The following is a 26776-nucleotide window of genomic DNA, read 5'->3' as shown; positions in this document are numbered from 1 at the left end:
ACCTCCAATTTCTAAGTCAATCTTGAGCGATCTGCCTGCGTTTAACACACACACACACATCTCAAACCCACTAAAATCTCTGCATTTTTCACCCCTCTGGTGTGGTTTCTTGGTCCGTCGGCTGTGGTTGAGGTGTCAGGTATCTTTCTTGCCTCAGGATTGTGGTACGTGTAACTAAGTCATGCAAGGTTTTTTGTGTGCTGGAGACGGCTCCAAATACCAGGGAATACCGAGGTTACTTTTTTTTGGCCCCGGCGCCCTGGTGGATCCTGTTGGCAGTGCCACGTGAGCATACCTGGGCTTGGTAGGTAGGCAGAGCAACGGTGTGCCAACTATTACCACCACCACCTGCATGGGCATGGACTTCCCACCCACTTGGCAGTGCTTTCCCTCTGTGTGGCATGGTTGGCACAGTGGCTGGCAAAATGGGCACGGAGATACCTGGCACTGGCACTACCCAGGGGCAAGTGACAGGTAATAACAACGTAACAACTCCATAGCATAACAACATGATAACACCTGCAAGGTGTTTGGAGTGGGTCATGACTTATCAAAAGGTCAAAGGTCAGTGAACCCCCTCAGCCGATAGGATTTGAACTCTTGATTCCATGATTGGCTGTAGTGTCAGATCACTGTATCTTTAAAACGCAACCCTTCCATTCATTTGTCTCTCATTGCTGTAGCTTGTCATCAAAGAAGTTAATGTCGTAGCTTGGGTGAGTCACGCTCATTCAATGGAAGTCAAATCCCTCAGCAGACTGTATTCTCACAGTCAGAGACAAGACCCATCCATTCTTTGGTGACGTAGAGGGGGGGAGTTTATTGGAACATGGGGTTATTCATGCATGGGTCCAATTACTCCGGTCCCAACATCCCCGTGGTCCTGAGTGAGCTGACCCTCGTGCCAGTGTCACCGGGCTCTGTGCATGCCGCACCGCGACAGAACAAGAGACACATTGAGGGGACTCAGTGTGTGTATGCATTTGTCATTTGTATGCGTGTGCAGTTGTGGGTGCGTGCATGCGCTTGTGTGTGTTCGTGCCTGTGTGTGTGTGATTATTAGGTGTTACGTCACAGTGTGACCCGACGCATGACTGCTCTCGCCAGGGACCGGGACATTAAACAAAGCCTCACTGTGAGGAGAAGAGCTCTCTACTGACAGAACATAGAGCAGGGATCATTGACTAGATTCAGCCGCGGGCCTATTTTCTTCCGGAGCGGATGTTCAGGGGGCCGGGACATAATTACAAATAATTTGTAGACTGCAAATGAACTGCAAGAAGCCCAAACAGATATAATATTTGACTGAAACATAATCCTTTCAAACCTTGCTTACATTTGTATACGATCACATATATCTCTCAATTATGTGTGAGAGTACTTTGAAACAGATTTCCAAAATTGAAATCACTTGGAGTTGATTTGCTGGTGTTTTTACAGTCTATGTCCAACAATAGCAAATGTAATTAAAAAAAACACTATAGAGTTTTCTGCTCAGAAAACTTGGGAGGCCAAATAAAATTGTCCCGTGAGCCGCCAGTTAAGGAACCCTGACATAATGAGAGACAGAAAGAGCCCAGAAATAATCCACTTGAAATAGCCACGAAAACATAATTAATTACATGAATATGCAGCATGGAAATATTCACCATAAATATTACATCCTCGAGATGATCATGTTTATTGTAGTCTCTTACTTTGATTGTTCCCTCATGCACTAGGACAGCGGGGGGTAGAGTGATAGAGAGAGGACACAGAGAAAGAAAGCGAGGGAGCAAGATTGGGTGTTTACTCTGAGGAAGAGACAGGGAGAGAGGGACAGAGCGAGGACTCTGAGAACGAGACGAGTGTGACTGCAGAGAGCAAAGAAAGCATAGAAACGTTAGGCTACATCTCCGTTTTTGCTGAAGGTTTACGTGTCTGTCGAAGGTTAAGGGCACGTATTCGCCAAACGTCCCAAAGTAGGACTACTGATCTAGGATCAGATCCGCCCTCTTATTCATAATGAGAAGTTCAATTATTGATGTCTCTATGTTAAAGTACAGTACCCTGCAGATGTCCCTGTTAGTTTCACCAGACAAACAGACCAACCGTTGGGGCGCAGCCCCGTGGCTTTGCTCAAACCATTAACACCTAGGTCATTGTCACTTTATATACAAAACACACAACCACCTTATGCAGTTGCCGGGTCTGAAAAGTGAATTCATAATCTGTGAGGCAGAGTAGCCTATCGCACACTCTTCCTAGGCAGCTATGGCATGTAACAAGATGTTCCTTACCAGTCACGTGTACCGAGTGATGGGTCGAAAGTTGAATGGCCGAGTTTATATAGGCATGAAATATAGGACCTGTGAAATACCCCAGTCTTATAACAAATAGAGGAGATATAGGCCTACCTATGGGAGGAGAGGACCGGGAAACACACACCTTAAACACATGCGCGCATGTTCGCACACATGCACACACACACACACACACCCCTTAAGCAGACACACACCATACACACAGTATACACAAACACTCACACATACACACAACAAACATGAGCGAGGAGAAGAAGCGACGGGAGAGCACATAGGACATACTCTGCTCAAATCGAATAATACACGTGCGTACATACTCAGTTCTCCACGGCACACGATAGAATGTGCGCATGTGCACTGGAGTAGGAATGATAGAGTATGGACATATGGACGTTTTGGAAGGGGGTCTGTCTGTCGCTGTCTGATTCGTTTAGTAGACAAAACAACGCCATGAACTGAAATGATCAGCTAGCAGTTAAGGTCTGGGATGATATTCACCGGGCATCTCAGAGTAGAATTGCTGCTCTAGGATGAAACCTTTTTACATCCTACCTCTGGAATGACGATCACAGTCTCTCTGATAGGCTGATATGGTTGAATATGAAGGATACTACCAGGTTATTGGATGAAGGTAGCCTCTTAGATGTGTGACATAGGTCACTGGGCCAGGAGTTTTGTCAGGGCCTGACCAGGAAAACTTTTAAGGGTGGGCTCTAGCCTAGTACGATTGCCATTTAATAGGCTAATGTCACTCTCACCGATGATTGGCAGGCCATTCATTTCACGGTTAGTTGACACTTACATTGTTGACGCTGATTTTTGAGTGACAAGTTGTTGTGGTTAGTCTCTCTGGACTCTCTCCACGATACAGTATTAGCGGTGTGTGTGTGCATGCGCGCTAATGCCACAAACTGACAGTGTGTGTCTGTGATTGACACTCTCCTTTACTCAGAGTGGCAGTGTGTTTTTCGAACGCAGCCAGGGTGTGTTCCCCGGTTGACCCGAGACTCACACACAAACACACACACACGTACACATGTACATGTACAGGCAAACACAAACACACCCTGGCTCTCTTTCTCACACACAGACACACACACACTCAGGCTTCTTATATGATCGTCTACTGACCTAAATACCTTTCCACCGGAGGTTGTTTTTCTCAATGTTTCCATAACGGCCCATTCCCTCCATTCTTTCCTCCTCTCGTTTAATTTCCTCCATCCTCCCATCCCTTTCCCCAGGTGTCTGATTCCATAACTGTATTTCTCTTGCTCTCGCTTTCTCACCCGCCCTCTTTCTTTCTTTCTCTCGCTCACCCTCTCATATGTCTGTGAAAGCCCCTTAGGATAAAAGGGAAATACCAAGCTGGAAACGCACTGGAGAGCGGGAGGGAGAGGAGAAGAAAAGAGAGACGGACAGAGAGTGAAAGTGAGCAAGACGGGGAACATGAGAGAGAAGGGGACAGAGTGTAAGGGCAGTGGGCAGAGAGAGTTAGGGACAACAAGTTCAAGTGAACAAAAGAGAGTGAGAGAGAGAGAAAGAGAGACGGGGACAGCTAGGAAGTAAGAAATTGTCAAACCAACACATCTATGGTGAACATGTTGGTTTCTACAATGTCCCTCCCGATTGGCTAGGGAGATTAACCCTTTCTTCATTGTCCCTCCCGATTGGCTAGTTCATCTGATAGTGACAACAAGGAGTTCAAAACATGTCATGTCTATTCTCTCCCATCTAAACACACATCAGGGGGCAAAATCTTAACAATGACCAACACAATGCATTTAGTGGAATGGAATCAGACTGGACTGTATTTGACTGTTTTTATCTCTCCTTTAGTATGTAGGGGACTTTCTCTTTGAAGAGTCTCTGTCTAAAGAAAAAAGGTGTCCAAAATGGCACCCTATTCCCTACATAGTGCATTATTTTTGACCAGAGCCCTAAGTAGTTCACTATATAGGGTAAATAGGGTACCGCACTAGAGCTACGGCCGAAATGGCACTGATGGCCCTATGGACCCTGGTCAAAAGTAGTGCACTATGTAGGGAATAGGGTGTCATTTCGGACACTGCCAGAGTTTGTGTCTGGAGTGAGTGTATGAGGCGTTCCCCCCTGTTGGTCATGTGTTGGAGAGCCCAGAACAGAACATAGACGGGCTTGTTCCTAAAGTGTTTCATCCGAGACGAGTAAATACACACCCCAGAGAGTCTCTCACACATGGCACAGCGGGCCTGTCAACATCACTTAACAGGGAATTCATCCTGTCCCCAGGGTGTGTGTGGGAGGGGAGCCTGGGGTGGTGGGTGGAGTGGAGAGGAGTGTGTGTGTCCGCCCTTATCTCATTCATAGATGACACGTGCACTTTTACAGTTAATAATGTACACACTGTATGTATACTGTGAGAGTGTGTGTGTTTGTGTGTGCATACTTGCATGCCTATGTGTGTGTGCATGCATGCTTGTGTCTCCGTGTGTGTGTGTGTGTGTTTCGGAGAACGAGACAGTCGATGGCATAGGGACACAGTGTTTGATTGACTGATTGATTCCTTTACACAGCAGAGTAGCTTCAAGCCCTCTGGGCATCATCTGTATAGATCTGTGTGGGAGCTGGAACACTGGTCAATACACAGTGCTCTGTATCTAAGAGAGAGAGAGAGAAACAAGGATTGGAGAGAGAAAGAGAACAGAGAGAGGAAAGAAAGAGCAGAAATAGAGAACTGAATAGCATCAACAAAATATGGGTCAAAATAAGGTCTGATCTTCTCTCATTTCTCATCTGTAAACTATCCAGCTTGTCCTTGCATTGTCTGTGTTCTGATGTGTATGTGTGAGTTCTACAGTATATGTGTGTGCCCTTACTTTACACTAACTTTAAAATCAACATTTAACATGATACATACATTCAATCTCAGGTGATGGACAAAGTAAAGCAATATTTATAATGTGCAGGCAGGTATTTTTATGTAATATCACCCTTTCCACGAACCTGTTTGCTTGTGCCCCCTGTATAGGACCTGTGTGGGCACCACTCGTGTGACACACTGGGCATGGCCGACGTTGGCACCATCTGTACACCAGAGAGGAGCTGTGCCGTCATAGAGGACGACGGACTCCATGCCGCCTTCACCGTGGCACACGAGATAGGTGGGCACCGCTCACACGCCTGCATACAAACAGACACACACACACTCAATTACCTGCCAGTACATGCATACACACTCACATTCCCACACGTTTGTTTCATGTACGTAAGCACATGCAAACACACATCAAAACTCTATTGCTATCACTGTCACCTGAGGTCTCTTCGCAGTCCCCAAATCCAGAGCAGAATCTGGAAAACACACAGTACTACATAGAACCATGACTACATGGATCTCTGTTCCAGTCAAATCTGATTTGGAAAACAGATACAACTACAGGTTATGGAACGAAGCTGACTGAAGAGACACAAACACACACTAACACACGTACATTGTAATGTTGTAATATTGTTGTGTTGTGGTATGATACGTTTTGTATTGTAGATATGTGATGGTAGAGTCGTGGTGTAATAATGTGTTGTATGTTGTACTGTTTTATTTCTTTTTGGACTCCAGGAAGAGATTCTTCATAAATACAAATACAAATACACACTCTCAAGAACACAATACTCGCTGTGTAACACCCCCCAAAAAATGATTTGTATATCTGTCTGCCTGCCTGTCCGTCTCTCTGTCTGTGAACCAAAGGTCACTTGCTGGGCCTGTCTCACGACGACTCCAAGTTCTGCGAAGAGCGTTTCGGGGCCAGCGCGGACAAGCGTCTGATGTCGTCCATCCTGACCTCCATCGACGCCTCCAAACCCTGGAGCCGCTGCACCTCAGCTACCATCACTGACTTCTTTGACGATGGCAACGGTAAGAAATGAAGACGGGGGATGAGGGGGGGAGAGCAGGGAAGAATGTCAGGATAGGATAGAGGGGGGTGAGAAGAGGAGAGCGGAGAGGAGAGAATGAAAGTATTTTGGCACTCCAGGCCTAGAGTTGACTAGCCCTGAACTAATGGTTAGGGAAGTAACCAAGTCTTTATTTTAAAAGTCAGGCGAATACCTCAATGACTTACTTGGTTAAACAATGAGGGTTGGGCTCACCTACTGTACATAGTTCATGTGCTGTTGTCTTTGCCAAATATAATCCAATGTCCCTTCACACCTATCGAGTGGCAGATTAGAATGATCGGAGGATTGACAAACCAGACAAACAGCCTTTGGCATTGGACCATGTCCACCCCTCTCCCCCTCTACAGCCGAGTGTCTCCTGGACCCCCCTCGCCAGCCCCTGCTCGGCTCAGAGGAGCTGCCCGGCCAGAGCTACGACGCTGTGCGCCAATGCCGCCTGGCGTTTGGACCTGAGTACACGGTCTGCCCGGGCATGGACGTGTGCGCCCGCCTGTGGTGCGCAGTGATACGCCAGGGGCAGATGGTGTGCCTGACCAAGAAGCTGCCCGCTGTGGAGGGCACGCCGTGTGGCAAGGGTCGCATCTGCCTCCAGGGCAAGTGCGTGGACAAGACCCGCAAGAGACACTACTCGGTAAGGAAAGGGAGGGAGGGAGGGAGGGAGGGAGGGAATGGGAAGCAACAACGCAATAGGCTGACAGCATAGACAGAGTGGAAGATAGTGAAAGAGCAGAGTGCTACTTTATTATTATGTATTATTCTCTAGAGAGGGAAGGAGGGAGGGAGGAAAGGAGGGGATGGGAAGGAGAGGAAGAGTGTTGAGAGAGGGTATGGGAGGCTCAACACACACACACACACACGGAGACACAAGCATGCATGCAAACACACATAGGCATGCAATCGACAGATTTTCACTTTGTCGGCTCAGGTATTCAAACCAGCGACCTTTCGATTACTCACCCAACGCTATAACCACTAGGCTACCTCCTGCCCAATAGGGTGACAACATAGACAAGTCTCTCAACTTATACTACTTGGTAAGAGGAATGGTGGGAGAGAGAGGGGGGCGGGTGGACTGTGGGGTAGGGTGAGAGTGTCAACAATAGCAATGAGAGACACTATAAAACAAGGAGAGAAGGAATGAGGGAGGGAGTGTAGAGAGAGGGACAGAGAGAATGGGAGGCAGGGATGGAGTTGGGTGAAAGTGTGGACAAGAGCCACAGGAGATATATACTGAGTGTACAAAACATTAAGGACACCTGCTCTTTCAATGACATAGATTGACCAGGTGAATCCAGGTGAAAGCTATGATCCCTTATTGATATCACCTGTTAAATCCACTTCAATCAGTGTAGATGAAGGGGATGAGACAATTTTAAAGAACAATTTTTAAGCCTTGAGACAATTGAGACATGGATTGTGTACATGTGTCATTCAGAGGGTGACTGGGCAAGACGAAAGATTTAAGTGCCTTTGAACGGGGTATGTTAGTATTGGCCAGGCATAGGGCTGTGGCGGTCATGAAATTTTGTCAGCCGGTGATTGTCAAGCAAATAACTGATGGTCTCATGGTAATTGACCGTTAATTACCATAAACACATTTAGCTTCTCCTAGCTTCCACGCATAGCCTAAAAACCACTGATGCAGACCTTTGGAACATCTACATTTTAAGTCTAATTAATCCATGTAAAATAGGCTACACCGTCACAATAAATCCATTATTTATTTTAGACAGGTCTAAAGAAACATGATATGAATAAAATGTTTTCTATTTCAGAAGAACAGAATAGCATACTCTGAGTTGTCCTGATCTGTCTATGCCATATGACTGTGGGCTACACTAGTTCATTTAGCAGACAAGATTTGCTTAGAATTCCGTGGCAGTATTTTATATCATTTTGTAGTAAAAAGAATAAAATTGAAAATACCTGAATAAAATAGAAATTATATTTCCCCCCCGAAAGATTTCAGGGAGTGCGCACATGCGGCTATATTCTGTGTGGAGCGGTTAACAAAGAAACAGATACTCCTATATGCTTAATTTAGAGTTATTTATGTAACTTTAGTTGTGATACAAATGTTGGGCTATATGTTTTGATTTTTAATACATTCTAAGTTGCATGAAAGGCATGAGCTCTGCTTTGTTTTTTATGGCAGGCTGTACACACTTCATCAGTCTCTCATTCACAATCTAACAAGCACTTGATAGTGCCTCAAATTTCCCAGCTGCTTCCCTTTTGTGTGGCCGTAATGCTCCCTAAAAAAGTCCATGCCTTTTGCGGCCGGTGACCATTGTGCCCTTGGGCTGAATATAATAATTATAATTCCCTTCTCCCTGCTGCGACACGAAGCACCTCTTACTCACATGGCTCTCACGTGATTGGGTCTTTCTCACAGGCTACAAGTAAAGACAGACACATTGGGGGATGCAACTGCACACATCCTTATCTAATTCCGAGGAGCATATTGAAGATATTGGAAGACCTGTCCACATTTACTTTTCGTCAGCCACCAAGATGATTATGCCTAATGAACAGCAAAAGCACTAGCCTATGTCCATCTACTATCCCCCATAGTACAAAAGTTGACCTATTCTGTGCAAGAAATAAATATTCCAAACATAGTCTGAGACAATTGTGGGACGCAATAGATCCCTAATTAATACAAGCACTAGAATAAAAAATACCTGTTTTAAGCAATGAGCCTGACGCAACAGATCAGAACATTTAGCTTAAAATGTTGATAAACTATGAGGCTATTTCTTCACATTATAAGCGCAGCAATGTGCACACGGCAGTAGGCTATAAGTATGAATTTTCCATTAGCTGGAAATCACCATTCTCAATAGTGACTGCAAGTGCGATTATGCATGTAATGCTATTATTATAAAGGTGCATTTTTATGGTGAAAAAGTTATTCCCTAAACTTGAATCTCACGTGCTGCAATGTGTATGCCAGTTAGGCTCCACACCCGTTGTAAAGCAGATTAATGTGCTTCATTTTAAGAAGTTATTTGGCCACTTTAGTGTCTTGATACAAGCCTTATCATAACATATAGGCCTATGGTCTAGGCTACATGAGGTGTGTGACTATGATTTTAAGAAGTCTTTCTTGCCTTAAGCTGGGCATCATTCACAAGTGATAATATAGCATTCACAAGTGATAGGCTAATATTGTCACTCATCAGACTATTCTTGATTTAATATTGTCTTTACATATACAAGGTGTCCTTAATGTTTTGTACACTCCGTGTAGAGGGAGGGTAGGAGAGAGTTGGAAAGAATTAGAAGGTTTCCGTAACGTTTACTGCACATTGTCATTTATTTGGTCTTTACTGTCACAGACTCTCAATTAATCTAATTCCATTGAATTTGATTTGATACAAGATTACTAGAGGAGTGTCTGTGTGTATTATTGGCAGGTCGGAGAAGGAGGGAAATAATGTTTATTTTGTATGTGGGCGTGCCTGTGTGTTTACCCTCCTCTCAGACTGTTCTCTTAGCCGGCTGATTCTGTTTGAGTCTTTTCAACTTTTCACTATACTTTAATCGTCACCGCCATTTCGGTTGTCTTTGTGTCGAAGCGGTACGTTAAAAAAAAACGTTCGTTCTATTAGAGTTACAGTGTAAGAGTGTCACTTCATTTTGAAATATTTTAAAAGAGACATCCCACCAGAATCACTCTCAACAGAATATACAAAGCCTACTGTATATGTTTTGGTTATTCATATTTAGACTTGTGGCTATTGACACTAATGATATGTCAGGCTGTAGTCACCTAACTAGAATTTAGTTCTAGACCAACTAGACATCTATATTCAGTGTTGGGGAGTAGTGAACTACATGTAGTGTAACTAGTAATTTAACCACATTTTAAAGTAGCTTGTTAGTGTTTTCAGTAGTTAATTACTTTTTTGCCATGTAGTGGTGTAGCTAACTACTGGAAATATACACTACTTAAAAAAGATATGGTTGTTGGCAAGACTTTCCTTTCTTTTTCAGCAGCAGACCTGCCTAATTCTCACTTGAAACACATGTTTTGTGTTTAATAGGCTAAATTACACACCCTGTTAAAGTATGTCTCCAGAGTGATCTGTTCTTGCAATTTCAGATTTAGTAACTTGAGTTAAGTAAACTATATTTTTTATTAAGGGTAGATTTAGTGTAGCTTAACTTCTTCCAGTGTGCAGTATTTGGTAGCTTGGTAAACTATATCTTCAGAGTAGATTCCCAAACACTGTCTATATTGTATATCTAGACCCACTTACTAGACATCTAACTAGAATATACAGTAGATCTATCTAGACCAACAATCTATTTCAAAGTAATCGCAAACAAAATGTTCAATGAAAATATGCATGTTTATTTTGGATGGGAAGAGGAGAGGGGAGGGGATGGGAGGATAGGTGAGGAGAGCACAGGAGAGGACAGGAGGTTTCACACCTGCTGGAGGGGGGTCCCCCTAGGGGGCCTACGGGTGAAGAGGAGGGGGGTACAACGACCCATTGAGAGCTGCAACAAAATAAAAACAGGACATAAGGGGGTTAGGTTAATCCTAGGATCAAAGGTGAGGGGTTACAGTCCATTGTTAGTTTATTGGTTATGTGTTGGGTTAGGGCTATACAATGTTCTACTCCTCGCCTTAATGCTACATAGCAACTTCCCCTGTAGGATTTCATTTCTCTTTCATTCTCGACCATCCTACTCACCAGCCTCTGTCTCTCATTCACCAATGCCTCTTGCTCCTCCTTCCTCCTCTCCAACTCCTTCCTCATCCACTTCTTGTCTGCGATGTCCTTTTCTCTCTTCTCTATCGCTCTGTTCTTTTTGCCAGAGTCCTCCTCTCTCCATCTCTTCAACATTGACTCCTGCCCCAGTCTATTCATCTCCATCCTCTCTCTCTCCATCTGCACTCTGTTTCTTTCCACCGCTTTCCTCGCCTTCCTCAGCCTCTCCTTCTCCTTCTCCATCTTCCTTATCTTTCCCTCTGTCAACTCTTTCTCTTTTGTCAGCTGCGCTCTCACCCTCTCCACCTCCTCTCCCTTCACCTCCACCTCCTCCACCTTCACCTTCACTTCATCTGCCCAGTTCTGAACATTCTCCTTCTCCTCCCTGACAGCCATCCTCTCTTCCATCAGCCACTCGCTTTTCAGAATGATCTGCCGCCTCTCTCTTCTCAGAATCTTCCCTTCTCTCCCTGCAGTCTTCTCCATCTTCTCCACCTGCATCTCCCTCTTCTCCACTTCCCTCCTTGCCACCTCCACCTCCTTCCTCTCCTCCGCCACCTCCTTCCTCTCCTCCGCCACCTTCTTCCTCTCCTCCTTCACCCCCGTTTTCTCCTCCGCTACCTTCTTCCTCTCCTCCGCCACCTTCTTCCTCTCCTCCTTCACCCCCGTTTTCTCCTCCGCTACCTCCCTCCTTTCCACCATCACCTGCTCCTCTCTCTTCTCCACCTGCAGCTCCCTCTTCTCCACCTCCACCTCTTTCCTCTCCACCTGCTCCTCCCTCTTCTCCATTACCTCCTCCCTCCTCTTAAACTCCTCCTCCATCCACCTAAACTCCTCCTCCTTCTTCTGGTTGGACTCCACCCTCTTCTTATCCTCCTCCATGGCTTTGAGCTGAAGGACAGTCTGTAAGAATGACACTCTGTAAGTCAGTAAGAGAGTACATGTTCATTTTACAGACCATCTCAGCACAACAGTCAGTCTCTGGTCATGATGACCCACTCAGACCTGGGTTCAAATACTATTTGAAATCTTTCAAATACCTTGAGCGTTGCTCTATACTGCTTGGAGTGCTAAATGGGTTGGGTTTACCGTTTTGGGACTATTCTATTGGTCTATTGAGCCAGGAAAGCTCAATCGAGCACAAGGTCCTGAACCCAGGTCTGAACCCACTACAACTAACAACCCATAGAATAAACCAAGAGAATGAAGTGTAGTGTGATGGAATATAGAATTAGAATGAATTATTGTAGTTATATAGGTTGTTAGTTGTAGTGTTATAGAATTAGAATGAATAGAACCCATAGAATGAATCATTCTAATTCTATGGGTTGATAGTTGTAGTAAGATAGAATAAGAATGATTCGTTCTACAGGTTCTCTGTATTCTAATTCTATCTAACAACTAGACCTGAGTTTAAAATCTGTGCTTGATTGAGCTTGCCTGGCACATTGGAACCAATGGAATACTCCCAAAAGTGTGGACCCTGCCCATCCGGCACCTCAGACAGGCTCAAAGTATTATATATTTTTGAAGATTTCAAATACTAGGCTTCTTTGAACCCAGATCTACTAACAACATTATACCTTTCCATGATGACGGACTTGTTACCATTAGTCTAATAATATCATGGATGTTTATAAACGGTCAAATGCACAAAGTACATCAAATACATTAAGTAAAATACAGAAACTTGACACTCACTTTAGAGACTGCCAGCCTCCGTGACCTCCCCTTCATCGTCAAGACCTAAAGCAATACAAAATACTATACAAACAATATATATATAGAAATAAGCAGCAAATAAAACAAATAATATGAGGAAATATATAATGTACCAAAAATAGAGTACAATAAAATAGAATAGATTTGGTTGAATATTTCGCAGGTGTTTGCAGCTAGTAGCAGATAGTGTTGGTAGCAGTCCAGAAATAAATGGAATCTGATTTGTGCCTGGATGGCGTAACATTGGAATGTTTACACCATCCGTTGCCATGGTAAATGCTGATGTCATAGAGGTAAATCAGGATAGATGTATCTTTGTGATGTCATCACAAATATCAACATTCTAGATGATGTAATAATGATAGCAACATCTGTTGCCTCTCCAATGATAGTAGGCCCAGTAATTAAGAAGAAATAATCATACAAATGTAAAATAAAAAAACACAGAACAAATAAACAAAGAAGAATAGAGACAATACATAAAAAATCAAGACAGTTCAGATCAGCTTTCTCTCCCCCAATCCTAACCTTAACCATTAGTTGTGAAAATGCTAAAATGATCCAAGATCAGCATCTAGGGGCAACTTGTTGTAGGCTAGCATGTGAGCTAGTATAGCACATTGCTACAGTCTGACTTTGCCTTGATGTACTGGGTCGCCTTTGAACATTACTTTAATTTCTATCCTCATGCCGCCCCACACCCCTCTCAATGTATTCCACTTGCACAGACAATCACGTGCATGCAGATGCACAAATGGATCAAACACACACACATAAGCACATGCATCACACACACAGACACACACACACATTTTACACGTGGCTTGGCTGCCGGCCAATCCAACTGTTAACGTGCTCACTAGGCAACTTTAACAGTACTCTCCTATCTCTCCCCTTCCTCTCTCCCTCTGATCTCTCTTTCTCTCTATCTCTCTCTCAATCTCTTTCATATCGCCTCCCGCTCTCCTATCTCCTCTTTCTCTTTCATCTTCCCGCTCTCCTCTCCTCATTCTCCTCTCCAAGGCATCTAACCATGGTAGTTGGAGTTCGTGGGGTCCGTGGGGGGCATGTTCGAGGACGTGTGGTGGAGGGGTGCAGTTCGCCCAGCGTCTGTGTAACAACCCGCCGCCCCGAAACAATGGGCGCTACTGCACCGGCAAGAGAGCCATCTACAAGTCCTGCAGTGTCACCCCATGCCCCTCGCCCAGTGAGTTTAGTACTGCAGATTGACAGGCTGACGCGTGTGATCACATAGTGCTATAGACACACATAAGCACACACAAGTATACATTTGCTCATGCAAATACACAAGCTTACAATAGATCAATGAATGGTAAATATTTTGTCTCTCTATCTCTCTCTCTCTCACACACACACACACACACACAGTCTGAAGTTCTAATGTTCCCACTCTAACATGTGGTGGAACTTACCTCCTCTAGGTAAGAGTTTCCGCCAGGAGCAGTGTGAGGTGCGGAACGGCCCCCAGACAGACCCTAAGGGGGTCAAGACCTTTGTGGAGTGGGTACCCAAGTTCGCAGGAGTGCTGCCTAAAGATGTGTGCAAGCTGACCTGCCGGGCCAAGGGCACAGGCTACTATGTAGTGTTCTCGCAGAGGGTGAGTGAATAAGAGAAGGGCACTGGGGAGTGAAAGAGTGTGAGTGAGGGTACAGTACTTTGGAGTGCTGTCTTCCACTATCACTAGTCCACTACCTTTGGTTAGCACGACTTGTAGTGTCCGTTCTGCTAGTATGATAATGATAAAGATGATGATATATACCCATGATAATGATATATACAGTGCCTTCAGAAAATATTCACGCCCCTTGACTTTTCCCACATGTTGTTGTGTTACAAAGTGGGATTAAAATTGATAAAGTTGTCATTTTTGGTCAAAATAGTCAGTAATGTCAAAGTGGAAGAAAAATTTTAACAATAAAACAAAATCCCTAATATATCTTGATTAGATAAGTATTCACCCCCTTGAGACAAAACATGTTAGAAACACCTTTGGCAGCATTTACAGCTGTGAGTCTTTTTGGGTAAGTCTCTAAGAGATTTGCACACCTGAATTGTACAATATTTGCCCATTTTTCTTATTCTGTAACTAGGCCGCACAGGAACATTCAATGTCGTCTTGGAAAGCAACTCCAGTGTATATTTGGCCTTGTGCTTTAGGTTATTGTCCTGCTGAAAGGTGAATTCATCTCCCAGTGTTTGTTGGAAAGAAGACTGAACCAGGTTTTCCTCTAGGATTTTGCCTGTGCTTAGCTGTATTCTGTTTCTTTTTATCCCCCCCAAAAACTCCCTAGTTCTTGCCGATGACAAGCATACCCATAACATGATGCAGCCACCACCATGCTTGAAAATATGAAGATTGGTACTAAGTGATGTGTTGTGTTGACCCCATACATAACGCTTTGTATTCAGGACAAAAAGTAAATTTCAGTATTACTTAAGTGCCTTGTTGCAAAAAGTATGCATGTTTTGGAATATTTTTTATTCTGTACATGCTTGGTGTACAGGCATGGTGAAATCCTTCCTCTCCGGACAACTGAGTTGGGAAGGACGCCTGTATCTTTGTAGTGACTGGGTGTATTGATACACCATCCAAAGTGTAATTAATAACTTCACCATGATCAAAAGGCTATTCAACATCAGTTTTTTTTGTTTTGTTACACATCTACCAATCAGTGCCTTTCTTTTGCTTGAAATTCATTACTCGATTGAGGGACCTTAACAAATAATTGTATGTGTGGGGTACAGAGATGGGGTAGTCATTCAAAAAATCATGTTTACCACTATTATTGACCACAGAGCGAGTCCATGCAACTCATTATGTGTTTTAAGCAAATGTTTACTCCTGAACTTATTTAAGCATGCCATAACAAAGGGTTTGAATACTTATTGACTCAAGACATTTCAGCTTTTAATTTTTATTAATTTCAAAAATGTTCTACAAACAAAATTCCACTTTGACATTATGGGGTATTGTGTGTAGATCAGGCTGTAACAGAACAAAGAATTGAAAAAGTCAAGTGGTGTGAATACTTTCTGAAGGCACTGTACAAGATAATATACCCACGATGACCGTGAGAATACTGATGATGATAATGATGATGATAGATTTATTTTATATACCGCTATTCATACAGAATCTCACAGTCGCTTTAAAAATATATATCTCAGGGAGATGATCTCCCACCGATAAACGATGATGCAGTTCAGTAAAGTAGAGTTGAGTGCAGGTGGCGTCGATAGTTCATCATACAGCCGGCGAGGGAAAAATAACAGTCAGGCAGTCAGTCAGCTCTTCATCAGGCACCTCTGTCTTTGAAGTTCACAGATACTCTTCCTTTGTAGGTAGGCTAGAACATCTACCACCGAATCTGTAGCACCCACCTGGGTAATGCTTCGGCAGCTAAAAGCGCCTGGGAGTCCACCACACCTCGGCAGTAATCAGCAACAATCTCCTACGAGGCGAGCCTCTGATGAGGATGATGAAGACTACAACAACAACAAAGATGATAATATCTTATGTCTCCTCCAGGTGGTGGACGGGACAGAATGCCGGCCGTACAGCAGCTCAGTGTGTGTGAAGGGCAAGTGTGTGCGTACCGGATGTGACGGCATCATTGGCTCCAAGCTGCAGTTTGACAAGTGTGGCATCTGCGGAGGGGACAGCACTGGCTGCATCAGAGTGATAGGCAACTTCACCAAGAAGAGGTAAGGGAACCCACATACACATATACACACTGAAATTGAATAAACAATTGGTGTTTAAATGTGTTTACAAGACAAATCAAAACTGAAATTTTGATTTTTCACTTCAAAGTCAAAAAATGGTCTTCGCTTAATTATTCAAAATTCTAAATATTTGGTTGGAGGCTGATTCTTGTTTGTTGTGTAATTAATCTCACATGTAGTAAGTTGCAGGTGCCAAATGGAAAAAATAGTCGTTCAAACTATTTTGAAAAATAAAAACAGAACCTTCTGCTCTGTTGCACTCGATTGTAAAGAGAAAGGGTAAACTGTATGTTCACGTATCTGTACATCTTGAGTACATTTGATGGAATGGTCTATAGATTGTCTTCCTCTCCATCTCCATCTTTCATTCAACACATTGACACATTCTTCTTCATGATATCAATTTCTCACACTCACTCTTTCACTCCCTCTAACATCCACCCTTCTCCCTCAAGTCAGTTTGTCAAATTTCTCCCCTGCTAGAGCTGCCCCGGTCAACTGTAAGTTCTGTTATTGTGAAGTGGAAACATCGAGGAGCAACAACGGCTCAGCCGCGAAGTGGTAGTCCACACAAGCTCACAGGACGGGACGGCCGAAGTGCTGAAGTGCGTAGTACGCAAAAATTGTCCGTCTTCGGTTGCAACACTCACCACCGAGTTCCAAACTGTCTCTGGAAGCAACGTCAGCACAAGAACTGTTCGTCGGGAGCTTCATGAAATGGGTTTCTATGGCCGAGCAGCCGCACACAAGCCTAAGATCATTATGTGCAATGTCAAGCGTTGGCTGGAGTGGCGTAAAGCTCGCCACCATTGGACTCTGGAGCAGTGGAAAACGCGTTCTCTGGAGTGATGAATCACGCTTCACCAACTGGCAGTCCGACGGACAAATCTGGGTTTGGCGGATGCCAGGAGAACATTACTTGCCCCAATGCATAGTGCCAACTGTAAAGTTTGGTGGAGGAAGAATCATGGTCTGGGGCTGTTTTTCATGGTTCGGGCTAGGCCCCTTAGTTCCAGTGAATGGAAGTCTTAACGTCAATGACATTCTAGACAATTCTGTGCTTCCAAAAGTTTGGGGAAGGCCCTTTCCTGTTTCAGCATGATAATTCCCCCGTGTGCAAAGCGAGGTCCATACAGAAATGGTTTGTCGAGATTGGTGTGGAAGAACTTGACTGGCCTGCAAAAGACCCCTGACCTCAAACCCATCTAACACCTTTGGGATGAATTGGAACCCCGACTGCGAGCCAGGCCTAATACCCCAACATCAGTCCCCGACCTCACTGATGCTCTTGTGGCTGAATGGAAGCAATTCCACGCAGCAATGTTCCAACATCTAGTGGAAAGCCTTCACAAAAGAGTGGAGGCTGTTATAGCAGCAAAGGGGAGATCAACTCCATATTAATGCCCATGATTTTGGAATGAGATGTTTGACAGGCAGGTGTCCACGTACTTTTGGTCATGTAGTGTACAACATACCGGGGACATACACACACTCCTCACTCTCCTGTAACTTATTTTTCCCCTCTTTCCCTCCCCCATGCAGTAAGGGCTACACAGACGTCGTGAAGATCCCAGCGGGCTCCACCCACATCAAGGTCCGCCAGCACAAGCCCAAGGACCAACCCCGTTACACAGCCTACCTGGCCCTGCGTCGTCCCAGTGGCGACTACCTTCTCAACGGCAAGTTCATGATCTCTACCTCAGAGACAGTCATCCCCCTCAACGGCTCGGTGCTCAACTACAGTGGCTGGAGCCAGCGGGACGAGTGGCTACACAGCATGGGCCCTGGGGCCCTCAGAGAGGCCCTTACAGTTCAGATTCTGGCCACGGACGCCAAGAGGCCCCTGGATATCCGCTACAGCTTCTTCATGCCTCGTCGTGTTTCGGCTCCACCACCGCCACCTCCTCCGCACACCTCCACAACTACACCCACCACTACTACTACAACAACCACCTCTGCTAGATCAAGCAGTAGAACCACATCGGCCCTGTTTTCGGCTCTGGCTCTCTCTAGAGCCCCAGGGGTGTCGACGGCGGCCTCTGGGCCCCAGTGGGTGACTGGCCCCTGGATGATCTGCTCCAGGACTTGTGACACGGGCTGGCAGAGCCGCACGGTGCAGTGCAAGGACCCGCAGGCCAAGCTGGCCAAGGGCTGCCCTCTGGGCGACCGCCTCTCCGCCTTCAAACAATGCCTAGTGAAAAAGTGTTGAGAGGACCAGAAACTAGACTCCCATGAAAGTAGGGGGTACACACAGACAGAGACACTGGCTATTGACAGTCAACCCCTCCTCTTCCTTACCCCACACCCTACTATGGCAGGCCCTGCTTGGCACAGCTACAGACATACGACGGATACATGTGGACACTTCCGAATAGTGCAGCCGCCCAATCAACCCCCACTTGTCAAATCCCTCCTCTATCTGAAGGTTTCGTTTGTATTCCTCTGTTAATGACACTTTTTTGTTTGCTTTTCTGTATGTTCTTGCTACTGTGGGTTTTTCATGATTGTCCGCTTTGTCTCTTTGTCTTGTGTGACTGCGCACCTCTGGACCATGGGCCTCCGTACTAGTCTGTTGTGGGGCACTTTTTCTCCACTTCCGTTCGGGGTCCCCTTTTTTCTTTTTGCTCCTCCCACGGCCGATTCTCCACATAAGATTGGTCTATCCAACTTCCTGTTTTGGATTGCGGACCAGGAAGTAGCCTGGGGGCACAACCAAGAGCAAACGATCCGTACTGTAACCAGTCCAGAAATGGGGTTGAACCGTACTGCAAACATCCCAGGTCAGAAAATGGACATACAGTGATAGACTGAGTTGGGGCAGAGTTGTGCCCAACAGCTAGTGCTGAGCGATTAACCTACATTTAGTTTATTATTTTGGTTTTTAAACAACTAATTGACAGACTTTGTTTTAATTATTTGGATTCCATGTAGTTATGTTTTTTTTCTGTGGACTCAATGTGCACATTGATCAGTTTCTCTAGAAATAAATCAGATCAAGCCCTGTGCGATCTGGGAGTTGTAGTCTAGTTGGGAGTTGTAGTTTACATCAGGCCAATATTCTAAATAGTTTAGTGCAGAAAACATGCTAATTAACTACAAGGATCATAATAGATTGCCGGTCTGTGTTTCTTTTATGCCTGCAACATTAGGTTAGTACAGAAGAATGTGCACTCGAGTGGGATAGAGAGCAGTTACTTAGTGAAGTATCTCTACCTGAAAATACATAGTCTAAGTGGTTGGTAGTTGGTATTCAGCAGGCATAAAAGTATGCCTTATTTACTTTGAAAAACTACTGCGATAGTGATTTTGTCAGACAGCATAGGCAGCAGATATATAGAAATGACTTGGAATTAAATAATAAAATCATCAAATTAAACAAATGTAATATACACAACTGAAATGTTTTAGTAAGTGATAAGCAGTACTGGGCAGTCACTATAATTATTACTTGTTTTATTCTGTGTTACAGCATTCAACCCACATAATGCATAGTGCATTTAATGTTTTCAAAAATGATTGAAATCGAAAACCATGATTATATTTTAATAATCGAACCGAAACCGAACCGACCTCAAAAAGCACTAATCGCTCAGCACTACCAACTGCCAATTCCCAGTGACCCCTATAGAGTGACACTGGGCCAAGAGACCATGGTGACCCTTCAACTCTGACCTTTGTGGAGGTTAAAGGTTGTAATTATATAGGATTACATAATGGGTGGGGCTAAGCTTGACATTTGAGTGTTTGTCTTTGTGTGTGTGTGTGTGTGTTTGTTTATATTGTGAACATACAAGTGTGAACATATAGTGTTTTTGTCATACTCAGTGTCCTAAACTCTGTTAATGGACTTTAACCCTCAGTTCCATTTGTATCACTATGCGGGTGCTAGAGGGCCGCTACCATTTTGTCACTGTGTTTATTGGCTCTCCACGTCTGTCTGTCTTTCTGTCTGTTTGTCTGATTAGGAAAAAAAGCAATTCTTGCTAGTATGACAATGTGTGCACTGGATACTCGCAAATACAGCAAGAGGGAAACTAACCCAGTCATACCTGACCAAATACACTTCTACAGCTCTCTCTCTCGCTCTCTCTCTCCATCTCTCTCTCCATCTCTCTCACTCACTCCCCCTCTCGCTTCCTCTCCATCTCCCATTCAACATATTGACACGTTCCTGTTTAAGCTATCCATTTCTCACACTCAAGTCTTTCTCTCACTCTGACATCCACTACCATCCATTCTCCGTCATCCCTCTATCCCTCACGAGCTTGTAATGCTAAACCACACCCCTTTTGACGGGTGGTGATAGACATGCAATATAGCGGATACATATGGGATCTTGCAACACAGGCACAACTCACTATTTGTCATACACAGGCACAGACACACGTTCACATAAAGAATACACAACACCCCCAAATGACTTAATTAAGAGTATTTTCACTGTATTAGGCCCACATTAACGCGTAATACACACATATGTATACACACATTTTAACTTGCACACTACAATACACATTTAGATAGAAACACCAGTATCACATATGTACAGAATACATTTTGCACACACACATAAACATGTAAAGAAAATTAAACCACACGCATGCAAACACACACACACCCCAATATACTGTATATGTATTACTGTTTGACTCTTCCCATGGGAAAAGACCCTTTCGTTGAACGACAGAAACACAGCACTGAACTTGTAATTTATTGTTTGTACAACTGGTATGTGAAAAAAAACCATGTGATGAATTTATTTATTATTATGGTAATGTTGTATCATATTTACTATTTAACTAAGAATATGACTGTGCAGAATAATTCATTTTGAAGAAAATTGTGTTTTCTAGTCATCTACATGAATATATGTATATAAAATGTATATATTTAAAAGCTCTGTGTCGGTTTCATTCATTTATTGGATGTGTCCAGAACTTTTTTCTTATTTACTAGGAAAGACCCTTGTGGTACGAAACTTCTTTTGAAAGGGCGACTTGAACTAAAGTAGCAAAGTATCCTCTCTCTCTCTTTCTCTTTTCAAGGGGCTTTATTGGCATGGGAAACATATGTTAACATTGCCAAAGCAAGTGAAGTAGATAATATACAAAAGTGAAATAAACAATAAAAATGAACAGTAAACATTACACTCATAGAAGATCCAAAATAATAAAGACATTACAAATGTCATACTCTCTCTCCCTTCCGCTCTCTCAATTCAATTCAATTGACTTTATTGACATGGCAAGTTATTATTACTTACATTGTCAAAGTATACATATCGAAAAATTTAAATAAAATATATACAGTGGGGAGAACAAGTATTTGATACACTGCCGATTTTGCAGGTTTTCCTACTTACAAAGCATGTAGAGGTCTGTCATTTTTATCATAGGTACACTTCAACTGTGAGAGACGGAATCTAAAACAAAAATCCAGAAAATCACATTGTATGATTTTTAAGTAATTAATTTGCATTTTATTGCATGACATAAGTATTTGATCACCTACCAACCAGTAAGAATTCCGGCTCTCACAGACCTGTTAGTTTTTCTTTAAGAAGCCCTCCTGTTCTCCACTCATTACCTGTATTAACTGCACCTGTTTGAACTCGTTACCTGTATAAAAGACACCTGTCCACACACTCAATCAAACAGACTCCAACCTCTCCACAATGGCCAAGACCAGAGAGCTGTGTAAGGACATCAGGGATAAAATTGTAGACCTGCACAAGGCTGGGATGGGCTACAGGACAATAGGTAAGCAGCTTGGTGAGAAGGCAACAACTGTTGGCGCAATTATTAGAAAATGGAAGAAGTTCAAGATGACGGTCAATCACCCTCGGTCTGGGGCTCCATGCAAGATCTCACCTCGTGGGGCATCAATGATCATGAGGAAGGTGAGGGATCAGCCCAGAACTACACGGCAGGACCTGGTTAATGACTTGAAGAGAGCTGGGACCACAGTCTCAAAGAAAACCATTAGTAACACACTACGCCGTCATGGATTAAAATCCTGCAGCGCACGCAAGGTCCCCCTGCTCAAGCCAGCGCATGTCCAGGCCCGTCTGAAGTTTGCCAATGACCATCTGGATGATCCAGAGGAGGAATTGGAGAAGGTCATGTGGTCTGATGAGACATTAATAGAGCTTTTTGGTCTAAACTCCACTCGCCGTGTTTGGAGGAAGAAGAAGGATTAGTACAACCCCAAGAACACCATCCTAACCGTGAAGCTTGGAGGTGGAAACATCATTCTTTGGGGATGCTTTTCTGCAAAGGGGACAGGATGACTGCACCGTATTGAGGGGAGGATGGATGGGGCCATGCATCGCGAGATCTTGGCCAACAACCTCCTTCCCTCAGTAAGAGCATTGAAGATAGGTCGTGGCTGGGTCTTCCAGCATGACAACGACCCGAAACACACAGCCAGGGCAACTAAGGAGTGGCTCCGTAAGAAGCATCTCAAGGTCCTGGAGTGGCCTAGCCAGTCTCCAGACCTGAACCCAATAGAAAATCTTTGGAGGGAGCTGAAAGTCCGTATTGCCCAGCGACAGCCCCGAAACCTGAAGGATCTGGAGAAGGTCTGTATGGAGGAGTGGGCCAAAATCCCTGCTGCAGTGTGTGCAAACCTGGTCAAGAACTACAGGAAACGTATGATCTCTGTAATTGCAAACAAAGGTTTCTGTACCAAATATTAAGTTCTGCTTTTCTGATGTATCAAATACTTATGTCATGCAATAAAATGCGAATTAATTACTTAAAAATCATACAATGTGATTTTCTGGATTTTTGTTTTAAATTCCGTCTCTCACAGTTGAAGTGTACCTATGATAAAAATTACAGACCTCTACATGCTTTGTAAGTAGGAAAACCTGCAAAATCGGCAGTGTATCAAATACTTGTTCTCCCCACTGTATGTATATATATACACAAAATATATATATATTTATATATAAATAAATGGTGGGATTAACAGCAATAATAATAGTAGTAGTGGACATGGGATTACCATTAATAACAGCTACAACAACAATATTAATCAGAACAACAATACATTAAAGCAACAGTAGTAGACCAGTGTCAACATGACTGAGAAGACACATGACCTGGTACGAAAGACAAAACAAAACTAAGCTAAATGGGAAATATTATCAACATTACTTTGCATTTTTCACTGGCTGTCCCTCAGGCTGTGGCAGGAGGACACATATTTGGCTGCCAAAACTGCACATTTTGGCTTTTCACCCTCTCTCTCTCTCCCGCTCTCTCTCTGACCTTATGTACAAGAGGTTAAAGCCTTGTTGCCAGATTGTTTTAGATTATGGCCTATGGTCATGCAACCATGCATACAGCGGTTACAGTGAAAGTTGTGCCCCATCACAATGTGATCAGAACTACTCCTGTTTGATCATGTGACAATGCACTCAGGTCAAATGGAACGTACGGTAATCAGTCCCTTCATGGACTGACTTAAAATCCCAGTTCAATCATTAAAAAATCTTTATTGACAATGAGACGGACAGCCAGACTACACCGATCTACAACAGTATAACAGCTAGGAGAGAAGAACGCAAAGACCTTTCCAACTCTTTATGAAGAAGAGAGAAAACAACTGATAGGTGATGAATGTATAACCATTATAAATCACAGCATATGTCACAGTTCAGAAAGGCAACATAAAAACCTAGTTGGCTGCTGTTTAGTGTCACCCTCGCCTCATGGAGTTTAAGGAAGACCATACACTTGCTCTTCCCTTCTCTTTATTCAATGGCTGGCAAGAAAAAGTATGTGAACCCTTTGGAATTACCTGGATTTCTGCATAAATTTGATATATAATTTGATCTGATCTTCATCTAAGTCTGAATTGTTGCCTTGCATAAAGCTGGAAAGGGTTACACAAGTATCTCTAAAAGTCAGTCCATGGTAAGTCAAATTGTCTATAAATGGAGAAATTTCAGCACTGTTGCTATTCTCCCTGGGAGTGGCCGTCCTGCAAAGATGACTGCAAGAGCACAGCGCAGAATGCTCAATGAGGTTCAGAAGAATCCTAGAGTCTCAGCTAAAGACTTACAGAAATCTCTGGAAGATTCTAACATCTCTGTTGACGAGTCTACAATACGTAAAACACTAAAGAAGAATGGTGTTCATGGGAGGACACCGCGGAAGAAGCCACTCCAATAAAAACATTGCTACACGTCTGAAGTTCGCAAAAGAGCATCTGGATGTTCCACAGCGCTACTGGCAAAATATTCTGTGGACAGATTAAACTAAAGTTGTGTTGTTTGAAAGGAACACACAACACTATGTGTGGAGAGAAAAAAGGCACAGCACACCAACAACAAAACCTCATCTCAACGGGCTACTTTGATGCCTCAGCTTGCTATCGTCGACAGAAAAATGAATTCCGAAGTTTATCAAGACATTTTGCAGGAGAATGTAAGGCTATCTGTTCGCCAATTGAAGCTCAACAGAAGTTAGGTGATGCAACAGGACAACAACCCAAAGGACAGAAGTAAATCAACAATAGAATGGCTTGAACAGAAGAAAATACACCTTTTGGAGTGGCCCAGTCAGTCCTGACCTCAACCCGATTGAGATGCTGTGGCATGACCTCAAGAGAGCGGTTCACACCAGACATCCCAAGAATATTGTGGAACTGAAACAGTTTTGTAAAGAGGAATGGTCCAAAATTCCTCTGATCCGCAACCTCAGAAAACCTTTGGTTGAGGTTATTGCTGCCAAAGGAGGGTCAACCTGTTCTAAAATCCAAGGGTTCACACACCTTTTCCAACCTGCACTGTGAATGTTTACACGGTGTGTTTAATAAAGACATACAAAATGATAATTGTTTGTGTGTTATTAGTTTAAGCAGACTGGGTTTGTCTATTGTTGTGACTTAGATGAAGAGCAGATAAAATGTTATGACCAATTTTTGCAGAAATCCAGGTAATTCTAAAGTGATCGCATACTTTTTCTTCCCCCTGCACCTGCATTTACTAAGGTGTTGTCTTTCACTACAAGATTGATGACGATGATGATAGATCATTTTACCATAATCCCAGATCAGATGAGAGTAGAAGTGCGTGCGTGCGTGCGTGCGTGAGTGCGTTTTCCCTGTTGCTATTTAAAAAGACATCCAAAGGTCATAGGGCATACTGTATGAACTACTCCATGATGAGAAGGGGCGGATGGAGTGTGATATGCCAAAGTGTAGACGTCACATTAGACACACACGCCTACACACACGCACACTCTAGAATGTAGTCACATTCATTCCTTTTTATAGCCAATGGGGATGGAGTGTACTTATTCACCTTCACGCCCTCATATAAATTAATATGTGTGCTAAATGTGGTGTAGTAGACTCCATCTCTCCATATGACATGTCCACTAACATAGCGGAATAACTGTTACTCCCTTAAGAAACTGATATGTGTACAAGAATCAGGGTGTAGCTGCATATGATATTATATAATAGCCCTGATTCCCTTTACAGAGGAAATATGGGGTTCAGTGATCACTCATTTAAAAGTTTAAAAATGGATGTAGCAATCCCAGATTGCCCCTTTAAGGGCCGATATGGTCACTATGTTCTAGTGCATTGCTCCTTTCTAGGGACTAGTAAGAATGCTGTGGAGTCACTGTAAGTCCCTATGTGGCCCTGTAGAGTGTAAGAATTGATGGAAGTTCCAGTCCGGTGTTACTGAAGTCTGAGAACACTGAGGTCAAATGTGATGTTGTGCTGCCATCTGCAGGCTATAGGGCTTTTGTAACCAATAAATGATCTTCACCAACACAATAATACTACATGACTACGCCTTGCAAACCCTTTTCTGTGCCTAAATGAAATACCCAATAAAAACAAAGCAACAACAACCTATTGCCTTCCCTTGTGTTCCCAAAATACCATTGGCCCTCAGAATCAGAAGTCATTTAGAGATAGCAGAGGTGCCAGGTCCATTGAAATATATGCCATTGATCAGACTGTTTTATCCTAAGAGACTTACAGTTATGTATGCATACATTTTTCGTATGGGTGGCGCCGGGAATTTAACCCAAAATCCTGCTGTGCCATGCTCTACCAACTGAGCCATACAGGACAAGATGTCATTCATAATACAGAATGAATTCAAAGATATTGGATTTGGCAATCAATGACCTCTCAACAAAAATTGGGACTAGATGCCCCTCTATGCCACAGAGAGGTGTACAGTTGAGGCTGGTATCATGGCCCTGTTCATTTTACGGCCCTTTTTTGATTTAGAATCCCTAATGCCTCCATACCTGGGTTAATTAAGATAGAAATGATGATCTTCCATACAACCAATTAATATTTTTTTCC

General features: G+C 43.5%; 1 protein-coding gene across 1 annotated transcript in view; it reads left to right on the top strand.

The window, feature by feature from the left end:
- Positions 1-21331, top strand: part of LOC139566160 (A disintegrin and metalloproteinase with thrombospondin motifs 5) — a 29635-nt gene extending 8304 nt beyond the window's left edge. Inside the window, exons 2-8 of the mRNA XM_071387125.1 lie at positions 5314-5446; positions 6034-6201; positions 6590-6873; positions 13712-13895; positions 14131-14306; positions 16239-16414; positions 17978-21331. Coding sequence (XP_071243226.1) covers positions 5314-5446; positions 6034-6201; positions 6590-6873; positions 13712-13895; positions 14131-14306; positions 16239-16414; positions 17978-18644 — 1788 coding nt within the window. The 3' untranslated portion in view covers positions 18645-21331. The remainder of the gene's footprint in view (positions 1-5313; positions 5447-6033; positions 6202-6589; positions 6874-13711; positions 13896-14130; positions 14307-16238; positions 16415-17977) is intronic.
- The last annotated feature ends 5445 nt before the right edge of the window (positions 21332-26776 follow it).

The sequence above is a fragment of the Salvelinus alpinus genome, chromosome 38 (assembly GCF_045679555.1).
Source record: "Salvelinus alpinus chromosome 38, SLU_Salpinus.1, whole genome shotgun sequence".
NCBI lineage: Eukaryota > Metazoa > Chordata > Actinopteri > Salmoniformes > Salmonidae > Salvelinus > Salvelinus alpinus.
This window is presented reverse-complemented; position numbering and strand designations above follow the sequence as displayed.